This window comes from Gallus gallus, chromosome 3 (assembly GCF_016699485.2).
Source record: "Gallus gallus isolate bGalGal1 chromosome 3, bGalGal1.mat.broiler.GRCg7b, whole genome shotgun sequence".
NCBI classification, from domain to species: Eukaryota; Metazoa; Chordata; class Aves; order Galliformes; family Phasianidae; genus Gallus; species Gallus gallus.
Genome location: NC_052534.1, coordinates 3,284,665 through 3,305,473, shown reverse-complemented (window position 1 = coordinate 3,305,473; position 20,809 = coordinate 3,284,665). Strand labels below are relative to the sequence as shown.

General features: G+C 41.0%; 1 protein-coding gene and 1 long non-coding RNA gene across 2 annotated transcripts; one reads left to right on the top strand and one right to left on the bottom strand.

The window, feature by feature from the left end:
• Positions 1-351: 351 nt before the first annotated feature.
• Positions 352-20,139, bottom strand: BUB1 (BUB1 mitotic checkpoint serine/threonine kinase). Its single transcript, NM_001012870.2, has 25 exons — positions 20,088-20,139; positions 19,905-19,964; positions 19,683-19,827; positions 18,511-18,707; positions 17,475-17,515; positions 16,684-16,790; positions 15,332-15,384; positions 15,031-15,221; positions 14,530-14,690; positions 13,911-14,227; positions 12,973-13,025; positions 11,294-11,431; positions 10,194-10,289; positions 9,196-9,286; positions 8,752-8,824; positions 7,684-7,864; positions 7,022-7,100; positions 5,766-5,965; positions 5,358-5,498; positions 4,597-4,712; positions 3,199-3,360; positions 2,842-2,999; positions 2,581-2,758; positions 2,180-2,286; positions 352-1,749 (listed from the first exon to the last, which is right to left on the bottom strand). Exons 1-25 carry the CDS (start codon positions 20,108-20,110, stop codon positions 1,554-1,556), a joined length of 3,264 nt encoding a protein of 1,087 aa, NP_001012888.2. The 5' UTR covers positions 20,111-20,139; the 3' UTR covers positions 352-1,553.
• LOC121110243 lies at positions 2,027-5,772 on the top strand. Its single transcript, XR_005858426.1, has 3 exons — positions 2,027-2,232; positions 4,626-4,813; positions 5,641-5,772. It is a non-coding gene; the product is annotated as an uncharacterized LOC121110243 (long non-coding RNA).
• Positions 20,140-20,809: the final 670 nt, after the last annotated feature.

Below are 20,809 nucleotides of genomic sequence, written 5' to 3'. Positions count from 1 at the left end.
CCAGTCCTGGCTCTCCCCAGCATTCTTTTAAATGGTCAGTTGCAAGAATGAAGACATCGAACAATAAAGAAATACTAAAGTAGAGAAAGTCTGAAGACCTGCAAAGTTTGCTTGGTAAGACTGAGTGTGGATACATTGCTCCCCAAACAAGATTACATGGCTCCATGCTCCTGAACTAAGGAGAAAAGCCCAGACTGGGTATTTTTGTGGGGCTGCTGTGCTCAAGCTGGTTGCTGAATTTCTTTGAAGTTTATGTAGTTAGCACCAAAGCTAAGCAGGCTTGACATCTAGCATTTGACAAGACTCCTTTAAGTCAAGCCAAACTCCCAAGAAAGCAAGTTGCACAGGTAATAGCAAATCAATGCACTGTTTTATTGGCCACTGTAGTTAAGATGTATAGAATTAGATAATTTTAACAAACAAAATAGAGAAAAAAGGGTACTGGTAAAATAAGCTTTTCTGGAGTTTTTCAGAGCAAGGTGCCAGATACCACAACACAACTTTTTGCCACAGTAAGGAAAAACAAAACCTCATAATGACCAGGAAACAACTATTTCAGTTCCAGCATGGAGACACACACTTGCCTCTTGCTTTTGCCCATGCCTATACTAATTTTTGAATGTTCAGAAGCAAATTTAACAAAGAAGTGGCAGGTGAGAGTTCAGTTCAGTCTAATCCAAATCTCATCTATGCTGAAAGAAACTGAGATTAGCAGTTGCTGAGAAAAAGGGTGGAACAGAAGCATTGTGAATATACAAGCCACAAAGCTCAAGGGAATTGTAGTAACAGCAGTCTTGAATGCATGGACAAGTAGCAGTGCTCATCTTATCACCAACTCAAAACTGTGCTTGCTCATTTCCTTAGTTATTTGCAGGTGGCTCCAGCAGCTTTTCTTCGGAGAGAGGAGGGACATATGGAAAACCCTTCCTTACGCATGGCACATGTTCTTTTCCATGATGAAGTCTAGTAAGTCACAGAAGTTCACCTTCTTGTAACCAGTTGCACGTACTATTTCACTTCCAATTACTCTCTTCTCTTAGAAGAGATTCTGGAGTCTTTCACAATGGTAGGACCACAGTTTGGAATTACATCTCAGCTTCCAGCAGCTTGCTCCTTCCACAAAGCTTGTTGTTCTTCATATTGAGGAAAACACATCCTGAACACATCACACACTCTTTCAGTTTCAAAGATCAGCCTGACTTTCACCTGGCTGGACAGCATTTATTACCAATATACTTCCTAGCCTATATACATTGGAAGTTGAAAGCAATTACTTTACTTGTACAGCCCTCTTCACTAGCTTTTTCTCCCCCCAAAATACACAACATATTATTCCCCTCCATCATGCCTGTGTCTCCCACACCAAAACTGGGCAAGTTCCATTAACACTTACTCTAGTTTTCAAAAGGTGACATTTCTGCACTATTTCATGCAAACATGAAAGTTACCATTCCTGAAGCTAGGCCAACAACATTTAGGTTTAAAAGATGCTACAAAAATATTCCACGTGCATGACATTCCCATCCTCAATCATTTTGCAAGCTAAATGCAAGCTATTTTCGTGACCGTTTGTGCTCTATGAGCAACACAACAAGTCTTCTCCTAAGGAGCTTTATTTCCTTTGCATACGACTTGCAAAATAAGTCCTTCAGTCTGTTGCGCAAAGCGGTTAAAGAAGGCAGGCTATGGCAACTTGGTATGTTTAGCATGATGTCAAAGAACTCTTTCCACAGTTCAGCATTGACAAGCCTGCGAAGAACCAAAAAAAAAAAGTATGTAAAAAGCTTTCTAAGTTTAAACTGCTAAAATATTATTTCCTGCTTTTACCCACTCCCTCCCACCTACAGGTTGGAGCAACTGTAGAGAACACTGCTGTAATGTAAGTTTCCATTGTTGCATACGACTTAGTGAACAATGGGGATGATTCCTCATCAGTTGTTTCTTCCTTCTGGGCAGCAAGCTGAGAATGCCGTGCAGTTCATATCACCCACTGCTGAAAGGCTTCCTATATATAAGCTCAGTAAGTTCTGTGAAGCAGTTCTCATGCAATTAAACCCATGGCTTTTAAAGCACTGACATCTAAGTGCAAGCAACACTGAACAGAAAGTAGCTCTTGGTCTAAGGTTAACAGTACACCTTTCTAGAGAAGAAAGTTTCTGAAAAGATCTTTGACACCAACCTTCTGAAAGATCCTTCAGGCTTCCAGACACCACTTTCATTCTTCACTTGCATGTAAGTACCAAACAGCATGCAGTAGACGGTTGCTGCAATGCCAAAGTAGTCTGTCTAAGCAAAGCACAGACAAGTTCCACATTAAAAAGGCATACCCAGACCACCAAAAACTAAACAAAACAAACAAACAAAAAAAAAACAACACAGAAAGAATCCAAAGCAAAAGGTCCCCCCCACCCCTTGGAGCTAAAAGAGCAGTCTCCATAAGAAGAGGATTCTGGATGGTACCCTGAGAACAGTGAGCTGAACCTACAGCACTGGTGCAGAAGTTTACTATTTCTATACTCTATTTATACTAGACGCATGCCTTAAGCCCTGAATATTATGGCTGTCTATACAATCTCTTACCTGGTAGTTCCATGGTTTCTGGGTCAGCATTTCAATACACTGGAACCCAGATGTTTCACACTTTGCAGTAAATGCAGTTCCTTCAGGAAAGAGTTTCATATCTATACTCTGTCCCAAATCAATGAGCGTCAGGCCATGTGAGAGATCATCTATGTCACATGTATCATTGTCCAGAAACCTTCATCCAAGACAAGAAGTAGCAATCAGAGACAATAATACCACAATATGGTGGCATCTCACGTAGCAAAGGGAAATACTTGCCTTTCTCCAAGCATGAAATTATCGGGTTTAATGTCACCATGAATGATTTTGCAGCTATGGAGCTCTTCTACCATATGAAGAATTTTCACAGCAAAATAGATTACAAATGCTTGAGGCATCACCTTTTCAGGAAGCTTTTTGTAAATGTTTATGGCATTCTGCATTAAAAAAAAAAAAGATAGGAAAGAACCATCAGCTACACAGAAACAACTCCATATGGATTGCACGTTCATACTGACATGGCACAGACTAAGTTCACAATGGAGTTCCATAAAGAGAAGAGACTTCTGCATATCACAACATCACAGCACTCAAAAAGGAACACAGATGTTCAAAGCACAAGTTGAGTACACTTACCAGCAAAGTTCCATAGTTATAGAGCTCACCAATCAAAATACTTCCATTTTGAAAGAAATGAGCAGAATAAAGGTGGATATAAAGATGGTGTATACTTGGATCGAGTCTTTCTACCAGTTGAGTTGCTATGTAGAATTCCCAAGGATTGGCAGGTTTCTGGACCTGTAACAAAAAAGGTTCATAACTAGGTGTATCTGCTAATAATAAAGCAGTTCTCCCCAGCTTTTTTTATTGAACAGCAGACTAATGTACCTAAGCACTTTTGATGACACAACATACTTATATCCACAATATTCAATCTCAGGATAATGAACTTAATCACATCGAATCACTGTTCTGTTGTGGCTTATATGCTTTTTAATGTTATTTAAAACGTCAGTCTTTAATGTGGATGTTTCAGTCTCCTGCTGGCAACATACACTTTGTTTAAGGGAAGGTTTACAATGAGTTCAAAACAGGAAAGCCTGATTCTTGACATCAGGTGTTTGGTGTAGGGGGAGGAAAGAAATTTCTTAGACATTCCCTTTACCCATTAGAAAGGTCTTAGTTAAGGTGTTATATAAAAATAATTATTTGTAGGAAGACTAAAATACTGTAGATTCACAAAAAGATTTCAAAGCTATGATAAAAGGATCTGATGGGGGCGAGGTGTTGACTCAATCACACAGCCACATTTCAGCCAGGCTGTAGTAAGTGTGCAGATGGGCTTTTAGCCAACAGCAGACACAGGGTTGCATGATCTAGTATAACCCTCTTGTGCTAAGCTGACCTCACAGTTGTGCAGACTTTCTTTTTGGCAGTAGTTCTGATTAAAGTCCATCCTATCATCTGTTGCTCATTCCTGCAGTGAAGCAGCCTGCAGAAGGGGAGAGCAGGGAGGGAGCTGCTCAATCTATGATTGCCATCTAGACAAGCATGTTTGTTAATAAAACTGAACCCTAGAGGCATCAACTAGCAGTGTATGCAACAGCCAGCTGCCACCAGAAAGGCTAGCTGTACAATGCAAAATGAGTACCGGCTGAGTGCAAAATACTTGTGGAAAGCTAGCAGGTACATACTTGGGAAGGTGAATAGCCCTTTCACTGTGACCTTGTAGAACCAGTAGATGCATCAATTTATACATATTTTCATTTGCTGTGGACTAAGAGCATTCACACAAGTAGCCAGCTTTGCTCAGCTGAGAAAGATATCCTAAAAATTATAGCCAGGTTACTTGTGATTACTTGATAGAGAGAAGATCAAGAGGAAGTCAAGACAAGTTGATAAAAATAAAATAACTTTCCACACAATGCATCAAACATTGCAGCACTCAAATTGAAGAAAGCTTGACCTGAGCATAATTAATCCAGAGAGGTATTAGATTACTGTAAGACTACAGAATTTTCCATTACTACTTACCTTGAATATTACTTTCTGATTGCTTCTAGGGTCACTCGCATTCAGAACAGAAGCCTGGTAGACTTGAGCAAAAGCTCCTTCTCCAACCAAGCTGTCCACACAGACTGAGAGGGAACCTTTACAAGACAGAAAAGATTAACAAGAAGTCCCACTTGCAAACTTCAACAAAAAGATGTAATTACTCAGCCAAAAGAAAAGACACCGGTCATATACAAAAGTTAGTGCTTTAATGCTAGTGCTAGGCTTTCTCTACTTGCTCTTCTTGCTAACCAAGCTTTTCATAAAAGAGAACCTGTAATCACCCTTGAGAAGAAGTGCTGTGAAGTACCATGTACTAAAAAAAAAAAACCCAACAAAAAAAACCCCAGTGTTTCTATTTTTGCTTGACTCCAAAGTGCATTTCTTAAAAAGTAAACACTAATGTTTACATACAAGTATGTTGCAATTACTGTCACACAGACTTTGTTGACAGAGGACTGCTGCTGTCCCATACAAAGTGCAAAAGTTGCATCATAGATTACCAGGAGAGGAAAACTAGCAAAGGTTTTTGCTCCTTACTCAAAACACCAGTCAAAAATAGTTTCATTCTAACTACAGAAGACAAAACAAAGAGGTCTAATTTCAGATTTGAAATCTAGATAACCTGGAAGCTATTTGGATATACGCATAAGTAAGCCAGATTAGAAAAATAAGCAGTTCAGAAGTTTCCAGAAAAGACTGTAACAAGTGCTTCAGAATGAAACATTTGAAGTAGCTCTTACCAAGATGGAGTTCAGCCCTCGCTTGGATAGGTGGAAGAACAGATTTCCATTCAAAGTAGTTGGCATAGGTACTGAGTGGCTTAGGGAGCTCTGATAAGAATTTGCAAATCAATTCCTTATCCCAAGGGTTCTCAACAAGGACTTCATAGAAAAAAAAGAAAAATATTTAAGCCATTAGGAAAGTGTCATTTCAAAGAGGTACCACAAGCTTATAATTGAATGAGAATAATTAATCCACACTCGTCCTTCCACTACTTGTGTATAAGCAGCAATCTCTTTGCAGGAGCCGCAAGACATTGAGCTTACTGCAGCGACCAGTTTCACAGTGGAACAAAGTGCTGCTCCAACAACATGACACTGCTCTAGTCTCAGACTTCACAGAGGAAAACCATGGCCAAGGCTCCGTACCTGAAGCTCCACCAGCCCTGGCTGTTCTGCTGTCCTGCTGAGTTCCAGAGAGTTTTTCATGAGAAGTCTTGTCCACCCCAACAGATGAAGAATATTCAGCTCTACTAGTGGTAATCTGCTCATGTAATTTGTGAGAAGCAGCTGTAGTGATGGCATTTCCTTGACACTCTCCTTGTTCTGCAATGTGTTTAAGAGCAGGGCTATATATTTAAGAAAAAACAAACAACTTTTAATTAGCAATACTGTCATGCCATTTTTACCTCTTCAGCAAGCCATAAGTACAAACATCTGCACTTGCCTTTGCCATAACCATAAGAACTCTAGGCATGGCTAGCCATATAAAGAAAAAGAGCAACCTTTACAAGCTATCTACATCTTTTACTTCAAGCAGCAAATAAATCTGTTCAAAGTCAACAGAGCCCAACAGGCTTATCAGCATTCCTTATTTGCTCATGACTCTTTTATGCATTGCAATCACTGACTCCTTAATAATGCCTGCACATCGTTTCTGACAAAACCTTCTGTAGAACACCTCACACTCTGGATCGAAGATACTTCACACACCAACAGTTCTGCTCAGCTGCTCCAGCCTCTGCATTAATAACACTGAAAAATGCACCCCACAACAGGAAGCATGCAGGCAGAATTGACAAGGTGAAGTTTGCCTTCAAATGCATGTATTAAGTTCTCTACTTGATCATGACTTTACCAAATCATTGAAAATAGTGCTTGCACCTGAGTGTGAAATGTGCATTAAAAAAAAAAGGTACTCTTGAGCCCCTCATGGAAACTCTAAAAAGACACCATGGGAGGTCCAGGCAACCACCAATGCAATAATTAAGTCGCTGTAGTTGATGGAAGTCAGGCATTTACCAAATGTGTCACTTTCACCCACACTCTGCAAACACTGTTTCCCGAAACACTGCAGTAGCACTATCAACCAGCTCTTATTGTGTCCTCCCAGGGACATTAACACATTTACAGTAGCAGTACCATAGTTAGAGCACTTGCTACCCATGTCGTGTGCCAGAAAACTTAAGTTACACAAGCGTTTTTACAGATATTATCACCATAGGTTCACACAGCTCCACAAATTGCTAATATGTATGCTAAATAGAGTCAAGCTGATACCAGTATGTTACCTCCAGATTACTTGGAGGACCTGACCCAATTGCAACATAGCAGAGTTGCCTAGTCTGGCATAAATTTGCATTGCAACCTGAAGTCCTGAAAATCTCACCCAGTCAGTGCCATACCTTAGCTTCTTAGTTTTTGCCTTCTTGTGCAGTTCTTCAGAAAATTCCCAATCCATTTGCTGCAAGTCATTCTTGGAAGCTGAACAAAGGGAGTAGCAACAATAATACATGCTTATTTTACCCAAAAGGCAGGCACATTTAGAGTATTATTTCCAACACAAGAAGGGAAAGTCACACTGCAACTGTGAAAGTTGCTGAGGTATCATGAGAGCTAGACCTGACCAAGCCTACTTTAAAATAGGCAAGCAAAACACAATAGCTTGATTTGTTTAGAGAATAGTATTCTAGGACTGAAAGAGGGGTAGACAAAAATAAGGGTCCTCACCAAAGAAGGTGATGCTGGGATTTCAGTCAACGGTTTGACTTTTCACAGACTGTGGCAAACCCTTCACAGAGGTTCAGATCAGAACAATCAAAGGCTCTCTGGTCCCTTGCCACTTTATCTTTTTTGCTCCCAATTAAAAAAATTTTGGAAAGCATAATTTCTGGGCCTGTCCATACTCCTAGCTGTTGTTTTGCAAAGGATTTGTATTCAGAAGTTGCAGCAGCGGGAGCAATACCTGTGCTTTACTTGGCAGGGCCTGCAAGGTAACTAGGGCACAGATATGGAGATGAGAAGCGTTGAATTTGATGCTCTAAACCTGAAGCATTCACTATTTTACCTTTGTCCTCCAAAGCTTGCCGTGAACGCACTGACAGGTAATTAAACGGTGTTGATACAAGCCGGGCAGCTTCTGTAAAGTCTCTTGTGTTGTTTGGACAGGAAGCTAACGTTTTATTAGTACATGATGCATTCCACACTATACAATCATCCTGCAAGAACTCTGGTGTCCTTGTCTCTTCCTAGACAGGAAAATAAATACACAGACTTAAGCTAAGCCATCAAAATTAACCTGTCAGATCTGCACTGTAACATGCTAGCAGTCAGGCTCAATAACACAGGGTATATGCATGTGTCAACATGCAAAAAATAAAGGAGTGGCAATATAACCTAAATCACAGGCTTATATAGTTTTGTATCAGATCTGCATGTGGGCAGTAATCAACTTCACAGCAAAATGCTGGACACCAAGAAATTGCCATGGTAGTCTGAAGAAGTCTAAAGTTTAAGCAGCCTAAAGTTCAACACTTCTCCACAGCTATGAAAAGTGCTAGGTGGTTGGCACAGCTTCAAGCACCTCTGGCTCCCTGTCAGTCCTTCCCCAACACAGAATCACAGAATGGCCTGGGTTGGAAGGGACCTCAAGGATCATGAATCTCCAACCCCCCTGCCGGGCAGGGCCACCAACCTCTCCATTTACTAGACCAGGTTGCCCAGGGTCCCATCCAACCTGGCCTTGAACACCTCCAGGGATGGGGCATCCACATCCTCTCTGGGCAGCCTGTTCCAGCACCTCACCACTCTCCTGGTAAAGAACTTCTCCCTAACATCCAACCTAAATCTTCCCTCTTTCAACTTAAAACCGTTCCCCCTTGTCCTGCTGTTATCTACCACAAGCAGATTTGTTCTGGAAATAGAAGCCTTCCCTGTTAAGCTCCCAGGTTTCTGTTTTTGTTTTAAAATGAAAATTAACTGAAAAAGCTCATCTAATTGGCAGAAAACAGACAGGAGTATCTAGACTTTAATGAGGTAAGCATTGCAGGGCAGGGATAGAACAAAGGTATGTGCCCTCTTACTACCTATCCCCTTGCTGTCAAGGCTAATTCCTGCAATAAGATGAGACACTCACTTCTATGCAGTCAGTCAAGGGACGCTCTCCAATAGTTCTGGGCTCTTCTGTCTTGCTTTTTGGTGGTGGAATCCTGACAAAACAGGTAGTTTAGAATAACTTTTCCCTAGAAACTTTTCAAAGGAGACTGGTGGTAAGGCACTTCTAAAAAGAAACCCATTTGTACATAACCTAGAGAAGCTGCAGTAGCTCAAAGAAACAAACTATCCACACTTGTCCCAAAAATTAAGGATCTTAAGCATGCTGTCCAAAACAGGAAAGTTGCGTAATTCTACAGAGAAGCAACTGCAGCTTTCTCATGCCACTTTCCCACAGCTCACACTGATTTTACTCAAGTAAATCCTGATATTGCAAATACAGTCATAGAAGAATTGTACATATAGAATTGATTCTATTCTACGTCTTCGTAATAAGCCTATCTCAGTTGTTTTTTTTTCTCCTTACCCATTGTTCTCTTTTTCCTCTTCATCTTCAAAGATAGAAAACATGGGTACAACGGGGGCGACGACATTTGCTTTCAAGGTTCCATCAAGCTCTTAAAAATAAAAGATCATTAATGTTCATAAAAATTCACATTTCCCCCCCCTAATCAAAAAGGTGATGGGATTGAATTTGTAGCTTTTCTTTCGGGCTATTGCACTTATCTTTTATGTCAGGCATAGATATGCTAGAGCAATGCACCTATTAGTAGCAATGATCCATGTTTTTGAGGAAGGTCAGTAGCTTGATGAATTAATTTGGTCATAAGGACTCGAAATAGATACATTTTCTTGGACAGCTCAGACAGAAACTTGAACAAAGCAGATGGGCAAGGCAAACATGCAAATGCTTGACACAAAGTAAGAGATGTGGTCATTGCTACATTCAGCTACATCAGGAGCACCTTCAGAACTGCCACTCAGCTGGTCTTTCCTACAAACTTTTGGAAATGCAGATGACTTTTCCATCAGAAATAAAGCATCCAGGAATACATAAGCTTTCTTGGCTGCATCTGGCCAGTTACAAAATATCTCTGAACTCACTGTTGTCTGAAAGCCAGGCACTGGTTTACAATCTCAGCTATTACAGATAAGCTGAAGATTCAGAGACTAACACCCAGCCTGCAAAATGTTTTAGGGGAAAAAAAAACCTCTTAAAAGTAGCAGCTGTGCCATTTTCAAAATTAAGACTTTAAATACCACTAAAATGTCTACAGAGAACCAGCATTTAATTAGGACATTAATAGGCTGCTAGAAGTAAAGTACTCATGGCTTCCTTAGGCTGTGCACCAGCATCTAGAAACTTGTCAGTAAATTCATTATCAAGTTAAGAAGCTGCTCCTTCACTCTACACCTACTTAAGAAACTTTTTACCTTGCAATTATGAGGGCTGGTGAGTAGAGGTAAGCAGGAAGTAAAGGAGTGAAATCTCATGGCACAAAAAAAAAAAAAAAAAGCACATACCACTTTTGCAGAAAAAGGCTTCAAATTGCTCCTCGCTTTCTTCAAGAGGAGATAATTCAGGGAAGACAGGTGTTTGAAATACATCCATTAGAAATCCTAAAATAAATAATAATAATAAATAATATAATCCAGCACAAAATTACATTGTCAGAGGTTTTTCTACTGCGTAGTAGTCAAATCAAATGCCAATTATTACAGTTCTTAGCATTTATCAAATACCAGCGATCAATTATTCTTTGCTATTTCATTTGAACACTCCGCGTAACAGAACAAAAATAGGAAAATCAGACTTAGCCAGTGCATAACTGTTGGTGCAATGACTTTCTATTCTTAAATCTCTCAAAGATGAGGTTTAAAGTTCTTCTGAAGGAGCAACTTCTTTATCTTACTAGAGATTGGGATATCTAATGAACAACTCAAGGTCTGTATTTTTTAACTGTCTGCAGATTTATCTGCAGCTGCAGTTGTTTGCTATATAGTAGTAGTCAAGAAGCTTACTATCAAAACTGAAGAACATGACAGGAGTGCATGAGAAGGACAGAATAGCATCAGGACATTATCACTCCACATCTGACATGAGAAAAAAACTGCAATTTCCATTTCCATATTTTGAAAAAATCAATGTTTAGAAAAGATGATGCCTATTTAATAAATCAAAAGACCTCTTGCATAAGGTAGCCTTGTATCAGCTTTGGGAGGAGCTCAACTTCAACCCAAGTTATTAACTTCAGATCATTCTTCCATGTTAGCCTGTTACAGGTCTCAGAGTCACTGACAGTGCTGACAAGAGCAGCTCAAGTAACATGCTGCATGAAGCAGCCTAGCCTGGGGCTAATGATGTGTTAATAAAGCATTTATTACTTGAGATAAGTTTTACTCCACCTGTCTTCGAAGAACACAGTCAAAGTATTGGGTCATCCACTCAGTTGCAAAAGAAGGGTACGGTACCAGTACCATTAATTTTACTTTTTTTTCCTCTTTGAAAGAACTGTATAAATGCCCATTTGTAGAAAGCTTCGTTGTATATTCTGCTCCACTAAAATTACCAAGCAAGATCCCATTCATTCCAGTGAAGCTAACGTGTTATTCCAAATGCTTACCCAATGCTTCTTTTGTATGAACTGTTGGTGAAGGTTGCACTTTGAATGGTGTTGCCTGCATTGCTCCTCCCAGTGAGGTGTTTGGTGTAGCCTGAGAAGCATTTCCAGAAGCAAAGGAAGCATTTCCAGCTCTAGATACTGGAAAAGGAAACAGTGAAATTATTTCTAAAGTAGCCTGGGATTGTTTGTTAACATTTCAGTAGCCAACAAGAGAAATAAACAAGAGGAGTAACAGAATGACTACTCAGAGGTTTTGTAGAGCAGACTTATTCAGCGTTCTGCTTGTTGGGTTCCCAAAGGAGACTACTCTGAAGGGCAGAATGGACCTTGGACAGACATTTGGTCTTTGAAGACATCATTACCAACTCTTAGGAAATATTCATTCTGACACAGTGAGTTAAGCAGACAGGAAGCTAGCAAGGACAAAGATCTCCCAGCAGAACTCAAACAAAAAAGAATTACACAGAAGGTGGGAAGAGGGACTGGATACACAAAAGAGATAATGTGAAATTACCCAGATGTGCGGGGTGAAGAAAAGAAGCTTAGCTAGGATTGGAACTAGTGAGAGATGTGGCAACAAGGGCTTCTTGTACAAAAAACTAGGGAAACTGAGGAACACAGGCTCACTACTCAGTGGGATAGGTGACCTAGTGAAAGATGACATGGAAAAGGGCGTTTTGTCCTCATTCTTACTCTAAGGCCTGTCCCCAGGTCCTCGAAGGTTCTGGCAGAAAGCTGAGGAAGGAAACATTACATAGGAAGCCTGGAGTTCCCAGTCAGACAAGGTTAGTCTGCACAAGGCTAATGAGGTATGAACAGCCTATAAGCACTAGCAGTTGAAAACTGGAAGGGATTAGTAGGTCTTACAGTCTATTACTGTCTGTATGAGTCATCATTTCAGCCAGGTTACAGCTGTATTTCAGTATTTTGGTCTCATTTCTCTGCCACATCACCTCTGCAAGTGAGTAGTGGAATTAAAAACATGCTCCCATTAACTTCCCTGCTTTATTTAATTTGAGAAAAATCCACTCCCAAGGGCAAATTATCATTTCGCCACTTAAAAGATGGCATCTCAAAACAAATTAACAGAAGACTCATCTTCTCTGGAATACTACAGTCCACTAATTTATTGGTGGTGACTGTGACCAGTACTGATGCCTGACAAGAAGGCAAAAACATAAGCAAGTCAACTATTAAAATTCCTATAGAAACTCCTTTGAAATTGTAAATATGAAATATCATCTCGGCCATCTTAATGCAGAACTACAAGTAGTAGGGTAGTCCCAAGGGAAGCTCAGGAAGTAATGATTCATTTTCTGCTCCCAAGACATAGGGGATCTCATTTTATTCATATAAATAAATAAACATAAAATCAAAGTTTTCATAATTCATTTGAGAAGGATTTTCAACAGTTAAGTGCTCTTAAAAGTTAGAGAATTTGTCTTATTTTAAATGGAATGGAAATACAAAGGCTGGAACAGTGTCTTTCCATTTGATGTAGGACTTCTGGCATGAGGTAGAGCTACCCAATAAAGTCTCAAATGCATTTATATTGAATATTAGGAGCTTTCAGATAAGATGGTCTAGGTCCACCAAAACTGAAATGCTACATGCTATTCATCCGCAGCCAGTTAAGACATACCAGCTATGTTGATCTCTGTCAAAACTTAGTTTATTACCTTCCACATCTGTGCACGTAGTTAGTCCAATGGATGATGTCTTTTTAGAGTGCCTTCAAATAAAAGATTAAAAAAATATTAGCTTGAAGTAAATGCCTTTCTTTAAATTCCAGACCATAATCGTAATATACTCTAACCAGTAAGAAGGCCTTTCCCAGATTTAAAACAAAAGAAACATCACAGAGACATGAGCGATCCTACGGCCCTCCCCATGAAGGACACAAAAATAAAGTCAAAAGAAAACTTTAGAGATTGACCTGCCCCCACTCTGTCCAAGATTCTCAGTTGCCAATAGTCAAAACCAGAAACACAACAGTCCTTTGAAAAAGATAAAAATGCAGCCATCAAATATTCTTCTTGAACACAGTTTGCCTCCCAGTAAGCCTCTGACATAAATGAATGACAATCAGTTCCATTTCTTCCTGTTGGTCAAGTCTCCTCAGCTGCACTTATTTTGCACACCTAGGTTTCTCCCCCTGCCACTGAACTGTCTCTTTTATTAGCTGCCATATAAACCAGAACATGAAAAATAAATACAAGCATTTTTTCTTCTCCAGAGACCTTAGAAGCCAAGATGTAACATCTGCGATTTGCATGAACTAAGCACATTCCGTAGTTTATTTCAGGCATGCCATGGACACAAATGCTGAATAATCACTTTGGTTATGCACTGAATTTACTCTTAGTTATTACAACTAAAACATAGGGACAAAGGAATTAAAAACTGAAATGAGGACCATAACTTATAAAAGTTTGACCTATGTCTTCTTAATACTGGTTTCCACAAGTTAAGATTTTTTCAGAAGAGGAAGAAAAAGGCTGCCTTTTTATTTTCCAAGTTAATTCTCAGCTTCAAGTACTTTACTTGTAGAAGTACAACATATTTACATAGAAGACCAGACAATCTGCAGAGCAAGAATTAGCCTGTTTATACATACTCTTTTCTGGTACTCCACTGAACAGCTGAGTCAGGTTGTGCCTGTTCCTGAGCTGAAACATTGTTGAATGGAGGGTGTAGCAATCCATTCTGGACTTCTCTAAGCTCCTGTTGAGTTGTGATTGCATCCTTCTTGTATGGTGTTTTCATCAGGGAGGCTGATGTCGTCCAGTGGCCAGCTGGTTTTGCTGACTCCAGTGTAAGAGATTTTGATAACAAAGTACTTGACTGAGGCTGGTCTGGTACCAGACCTGAGCTTTGGCAAGGTGCCATCCAGTTCTGCTGCAGAGCTGCACTGAGTGCCACATGGGGATGCACCTTTAGAAACAAGAAACAGTCTTTTAACCCCCAAAGGCCCCACACATGTATAACCATTACCATTTTGCATAACGTATAACTGCTTCTCACATTTAAGAAAACTTCCAGAGGCAATATCAATCTTGAGGTTTTGCAATTAAAATTCTCTTCATTATGTATTTCAGGTTATGCCAGGTATCTATGCTAGTCACATATTGCAGCCTCGACTTCTAGACGTGGTTAACAAACCACTCAGGTTAACAGGTAAAGCACAGTTAAGAGAGAGTTCTATGAGGACTGCTCCTATTGATCATAATACACACCTCTGTCTTATTTGGCACAACGGATGTTGTAGATGCAGGTTCCAGCCTAGTTTCCTCCAAGCTTTTGGTGAGCTGAGTGAGCTGTTCCAGCTTCTGCTGCAGGGCTTGCAGTTCGAGGACAGCTGCCTCCTTTTTCCTTACAAACTCCTTCTCTTCCTCTTCTAAAGAGGAAACACCGATATGTCATAAAACAGTACAAAGACCCAGGCTGCAGAAGATAAAACCCAGGGATGAATTTAAATTCTAAATAACAACATCCAGCCAGTTTGGGAATTGAAGAATTTGAAGGTAACCAAATACCATTACACTTCAGTCACTCGGCACATTACCTGATACTTCCAAGCTTGTTCCACCCTGTTTCTGAACAGGGACGCTAACTTGGCTTTCATAAAATTATCAGGCTCTAACAGAGAGTTTGAAAATACATGACTACAGACAGGTACTAGACTTCCAACACTATAAGAATGCTTTTGAAATAGCTAGATGGAAATGGAAGAATACCCTGTTCTTTTTGTTTCTTGAAGCGCACGTATTTCTTGAAGTATCGGTTGGCTCTCAGCTCCTCAAATGAAAGTTCAGAGCCTTCACAAATGAGAAGATTTTTATCATACATTGCAACCTGTTTGCATTCCACAGCAGAAGACAATGATGTAGGAAGAACTCCAGATTTAGAGATGTATGTAACACATGTTCTGTCAGGAAAAATAAAGAGAGTTCTATTTCAGTTCATTGGTTTTGTTTTGAGGGCATGTTAATTTTTCCCCACAGAGAACTGGCATATTATTTTCTTTTTTAAACTTACACTTGTTGTCTTCCATCAGAAGAGCAGGACTGAGTACCAGCAGAATCAAGACCCTAAAGTTGCAGAGTGGGGAAGAAAGAAATCCATTTTAGTTAGCCATCCATTTTTACAAGACTAGCAATCAGAAAGTCCTTAAGATTTAATTCTGATTGAGGAGGTGGGAACTCAGGCCACGAGTGTAGCAATAGCAGACCAGAAAGAGTTATACAAGTCATAAGAACTTGAGAAATCTCTTCCTGAAGAATTAGCTGTATAACAGTTTGCTGTAACCTCAGAACTTTTGGAAGACGAGCAAGATCCCAGAAAATCCAGACAGACAGATGTAGATCTGGAAACTGCAGTCCTCAGAAGGATTCTGGGACTACTTGAGCAGGAGTTTTCTATCTCAAAACACTAGGAGCCTAAGTTAGAGACTGCTTGGGTTTGATAAGACCAGACTGGACAGCCCTCTCCAACTTCAGGGCTAGGGGGCAGGCAGCAAGTCTAATAACTTTACGCTCTATTCCATCATCCCATGACACCTGTCAATACTGGCAGGTAATATCCCTGGGGATCCCATTTCATCTTATTGTGCCAGAAAAGATGCGAAGAAACCTAACTAGCTTTGCCATACCTCAGAAGACCAACAGTGTTGCATTCTGGTACTTACCTAAGATGCATTAGAGGTAGCATGGTTTCTCTTTTGGTTTTATTGTGGGGAAGGGGACAAAGGAAGAAGACTAAAGGGTGACACAATTTGGACTGAATAGTTAACAAAAGTTTCTACTAGGCACAAATAGAACCTCAAGTGGAACTTGCTACAGACTGACCTGGCAAAGGTCATTCTGCTGACATTACCTCTGCAGAGGGGCTCAGGGGTTGTTGGACAGTCATCTCCTAATGATTTCCTAGATCAACAGGCTGACCTCTACAAGAAGCCACCACTGAGGACTAGTTGAGAAATTCCTCTTCTTCCTCGGGTATTATCTTTTATTCATTCTTCAAAAGCATACAAAAATGTAACTTGAATTTTATAGAAATTCAGTGACGTCAGTGTTCAAGAAGCATGACTGACAAAGTACTACTGATATCTACTCCTCCAAAGCAATGGTAGCTAGATGTATGGATCACATTTTGTCTGCGATTACTGGAAATATGATGAGTGATTAATAGGTACTTCTATTAGTCCTATTAGTCAAAATATTCCTATGAAGATGTGATGCTTAGAGCATAAAAAACAGCACTAACATTCATGATACCTAGAAGATATTGTTAGAATATTCTGGTTTTCTTATTCAATGGCACTCTCCAACCCAAATGTTATATGAGTGTTCCAGTCTTCCTTGTACTAATTTACTTCCCCAGTTTGTTACCTGATTTCTGCACATGTATGCCAGATCATCAGGAACTGTAACACCTGTGTGAGGAGCCATTTGATTTTCAGCATTTGAAGTTTGAAGTGGTTTTACAGTAGCAGCACCTGGGACAGATTATATTAGCTTGTATAAATGAGTAGAAAGATTTATCATCTATTAATAACTTTAAGCATTAGAAAACTAATACCTCCTTTTGAACACACTTAAGAAAACAAAAGAAAATCAGTTCATACGGGTAAATTATTACACTTTGTAGCCACAAAACTAGCTGCGAAATTCAATGAAAGCACTCTGCTCAGTCTTCTACAGGACACGTCCTCAAAGAAAATGATGCTATCATTTTCAGTATCAGTGACAGAACACTCAATCACTACCCAAGTCTGGTAAGGGGCACAAGCTCAACACCAAGTTGAATTTTAAGTTTTGTTATTAAAATACTATTCATCTAATTTTAGGGCTGCTACTCAAATCATTTCTTATTTTGAGTACTTATACTCCCAATTTTATTATAGGAACAGTATACTATTGAAATTGCAAGATCTCAACCTTCAGTTGCTTCATGAAATAAACCTCTGCTGGATATTTTAACATCTTAATTTTATAGAATAGAATCAACACAGCAGGTTTGCTATGCAGAGCTCTATTAAGTGAAGATCCACTTAGAGATCAAATTAGTTGAGAGAAATGAAGCACACAACAGCTTCCTTCACTATGACAGAACTCACTGATTGAGGTAAAGGATTAATCTAACTTAGGTACGCTTCACAGGCAAATACGTGTAGCCTCACCTTGCAGAGAAGGATTCCAAGGATCATAATTCTGCAGCCAGCTAAATTTCAAGAAACATCAGTTGTTATTAAGTAACCTGTCCCCCATTCCTTCCCATCCACCCCACAGAAACCATTGATTTCCTTACACAACAATTGTGCCTAGAAACATTAGCCTAAAATACTCAGGGTATTTACAGGACCCTTACTGTTGTACAACGACACGTACTGGTAGTTTCATATTCTTAAAAATAAAAAAGCTCCACAGTACACAGCAAGATTTGGAAGTAGGGTTGTTTTGTCATCACCAGAGGAAGCATTCCATCATAAGCACCAGCTCTAGCATTTCCAACAGCTAAATGCTAAACTCCATCAGACCTACTCTAAGCAAAGTAACAAGTACAAGGAACTGAACCTACATATGATGGTCAACATGTCTCCAACACAGACTTGAAATTCAACTCAGGTCAGGGACTGATGTCTAATTCCACTACAGTTCCAGCTATTGCCATAAACCAGAAATCAAGGAACATCCAAATCAATTATCAGCAGAACTGTGCATCTAGCAGGCAGTCATTGGAAGTACATGCAGCTACAGGGTGATGCTCATCCAATTGACATACCAACATAAGCATACGATCATTGGACAAGTTGGGTGCTGTTAGCATGGCCAATTGCTCCAGCTTTCAACTAACAAAGTTCATGTGTAGTAAATCCAGGGTAAGTTTGTGAAATAGAACAGGCTATGCTATAATTTTTAATCTATTTAAAAAAGAACAGACAGGAGATGAATCAACTAATTGTAGCACTTTCTTTTTCTTGGGCTTCCTTCACTGAAGACGCTGCATTACAGGCTTTCTCAATACACCCTACAAAACAGCTAGCAAATATTGAATAGCAAAGAATCATTGTTAAGCTTATATTCACATTTCCCAGCAATAACCATTAGTCTGCCTCTGCTATAGTACAACATATCTATCCAAGGAAAAAAAATACAAACACCCACGACTGAACACTATTTAAATATTTCAGTAATTAAGAGGTGTGTCAGAATTACCAATACAGCTGTTGCAGGTTCTCTTGTGGTTGTGCCTGGTTGCGAAGTCCTTTTTGAACAACAGATACTGCACACTGCACAAGGCCCTCTTTTACAAGCTGCTGAGCCCAAGCAATATAGAAGGCAGAGGTATTTGTACCAATTCCCTGACCGCACAGGTAGTCAAAATACACGCAAGGAGGGTTGATGAACTCTGCCTGCACAAGACAAAGACACATAATCCATAAGCTCTTCCAAAAACATTCAAGGAAATCACAGGCAAAACAGAATAATAATAATTTCTTTCTTACCATAGTAAGAAAGCATTATTTTCTAAAGATACAATTTGGTAGATAAAATACCTTTCGTAAGCTAAACAGCTTAATAAGGCTTAAAAAAACAAAACAGACAAAAAAGAATACATACTACCCTTCAGCAAGATTACAAATCTCAGAATTCTTAGTGAGGACAAGATTTGTATTCCAAGCCACATTCCTGAAGGCTCTTTTTCCTCAATCCAGACTTACCTAGACTTGATTAAACTGTACTGTAGGAGTGGAACAGGACAAACATCTGTTCTATCTATGTTGTAAAACACATGAAATTGATCAGGTCGAAAGCAGCCAAGCTACGCTTAGAGGTAACCATGATTTTTTTTGTATAGATGAATAACTACCACTTGCTATTACTCATCCAACGACTACATTGTGAGGGGAAAGTTCAGACAATAAGGTGTAGCTGGGGAGCTCTCGGGTGAAAAGCACAATAATCCAAGTGGTTCTTCTCTGTACAGCTGGAGGACAGATAAGGCTGGGCCAGGATCAAAAGCACCCTGTTAAGTAACACCTAGCTGCAAGAGAGTCAGGAGGTCTTCCCTGAGCCTCCTCTTCTCCAGACTGAACAGCCCCAGTTCCCTCAGCCGCTTCCCATCACACTCATGCTCCAGACCCCTCACAGCTCTGCTCCCTTCTCTGGGCACACTCCAGGCCCTCAGTGTCTTTCTTGCAGTGTAAGTAATTGGGGGCCAGGTGAGCCACAGGAAAAAGGACCCCCTCCAAGAGTTTGTGCACAAACACACACAACTTGGGAAGCAGAGGAAGGGAGCTGCAAGCTGCTTTCAGCCACAGAGCTGCCAAGTAGGATAGCTTTAACTTTTAAGGAGAGCTGAATTTTCATAAGATCTTAATGCCTACCAGCTTAATGCAGCAGTTAACAAATCTGCCATCCTGGTGATATTTCTTGTCGGTCACGAACGCCTTCACAAGCTGCTCCAGGAGACGCGGCAGGCGCTTCTGTTTTTCCTGCGGCGGGAGAGAGCCCTCTACCCACTGCACGTACCTGAGAAGCGAACAGGCAGGTTAGAGACGTGCTGAGCACCACAGCCGCCGCCAGCACCCAGCCGCCGGCACACCGACCTGTCCCATGGCTCCAGCGGGTCGCTCCCTTGGTAGTTTTGGATCTGCGCCTCGTAACTTCTGTAAAACAAACAAGGGTCCGGCCGGGCCAAGGAGCTCGCGGGCTGAAGCTCATACAAAATCCCCACTCCTCAGCCATCCCGTCACGCCCGCCCGCCACGCTTCCCGCCAGGCCCCGCTCACCGCGCGATCTTCTCCACATCCATCCCTGCACCACCCGCCCCCAACCGCTGCCGATTTAAACTCGCCGCGCATGCGCAGTGCGGTCCCCCGCTGCATCCCTATTGGCCACTTCCTTCCACCAATCCCACTCACTGCCGCTGCCAAGCCCCGCCCCTCGCCCCGCCCGGCAGCAGCTCGGCGCTCCGTCGTCCCCGCGCGCCGGCGGGCTGCATGTCTGTAGAATGCACGGCAGGTCCAGGTGGTGCGATGCAGGGCTTCGCTCAGATTATTTGCACTGGAAGCCACGAGGGCAGATCACGCCCGAGTAGTTTGGTGGCCTTCTACAATGCAGCAGAGCAAGAGAGAGGAACTGATGTCATCTGCACAGTCTCATGCAAAGCCTTTAACAGTCCCCAACCACAGACAGATGGATTTGAAGCCTGGACTGAAGGCTAAAGAGTGAGTTGGACCTCAACCCTCTGCCTGTGACAATCCATGTCTCTGTGCCCAGGTGGAGGCCAGTGACATGCAGAGTCCCCCTCTTGGGACCAGTGCTCTTCAGCATCTGTATCAGTGACACTGACAGGGGAGTGGGATTGAGAGCACCCTCAGCAAGTTTGCTCATGACACCAAGCTGAGTGGCATGGCTGATACAACAGAGGAAGGGGCTATCTAAGGGGATCTGAGCAAGCATGAAGAGAACCTAATGAGGTTCAGCAAGGCCCTGGCAGTGCTGCCCAGAG

Excerpts from the sequence above, each read along its gene's own strand:
- BUB1 (NM_001012870.2), bottom strand. The coding sequence starts at position 20,110 with ATGGATGTGGAGAAGATCGCGCG. Across the intron at positions 2,759-2,841 it reads AATTTCATGCTTGGAGAAAG|GTTTCTGGACAATGATACAT; the intron begins GCAAGTATTTCC and ends TCTTGGATGAAG. Across the intron at positions 2,287-2,580 it reads AGAAACCATGGAACTACCAG|ACAGACTACTTTGGCATTGC; the intron begins GTAAGAGATTGT and ends TGCTTTGCTTAG.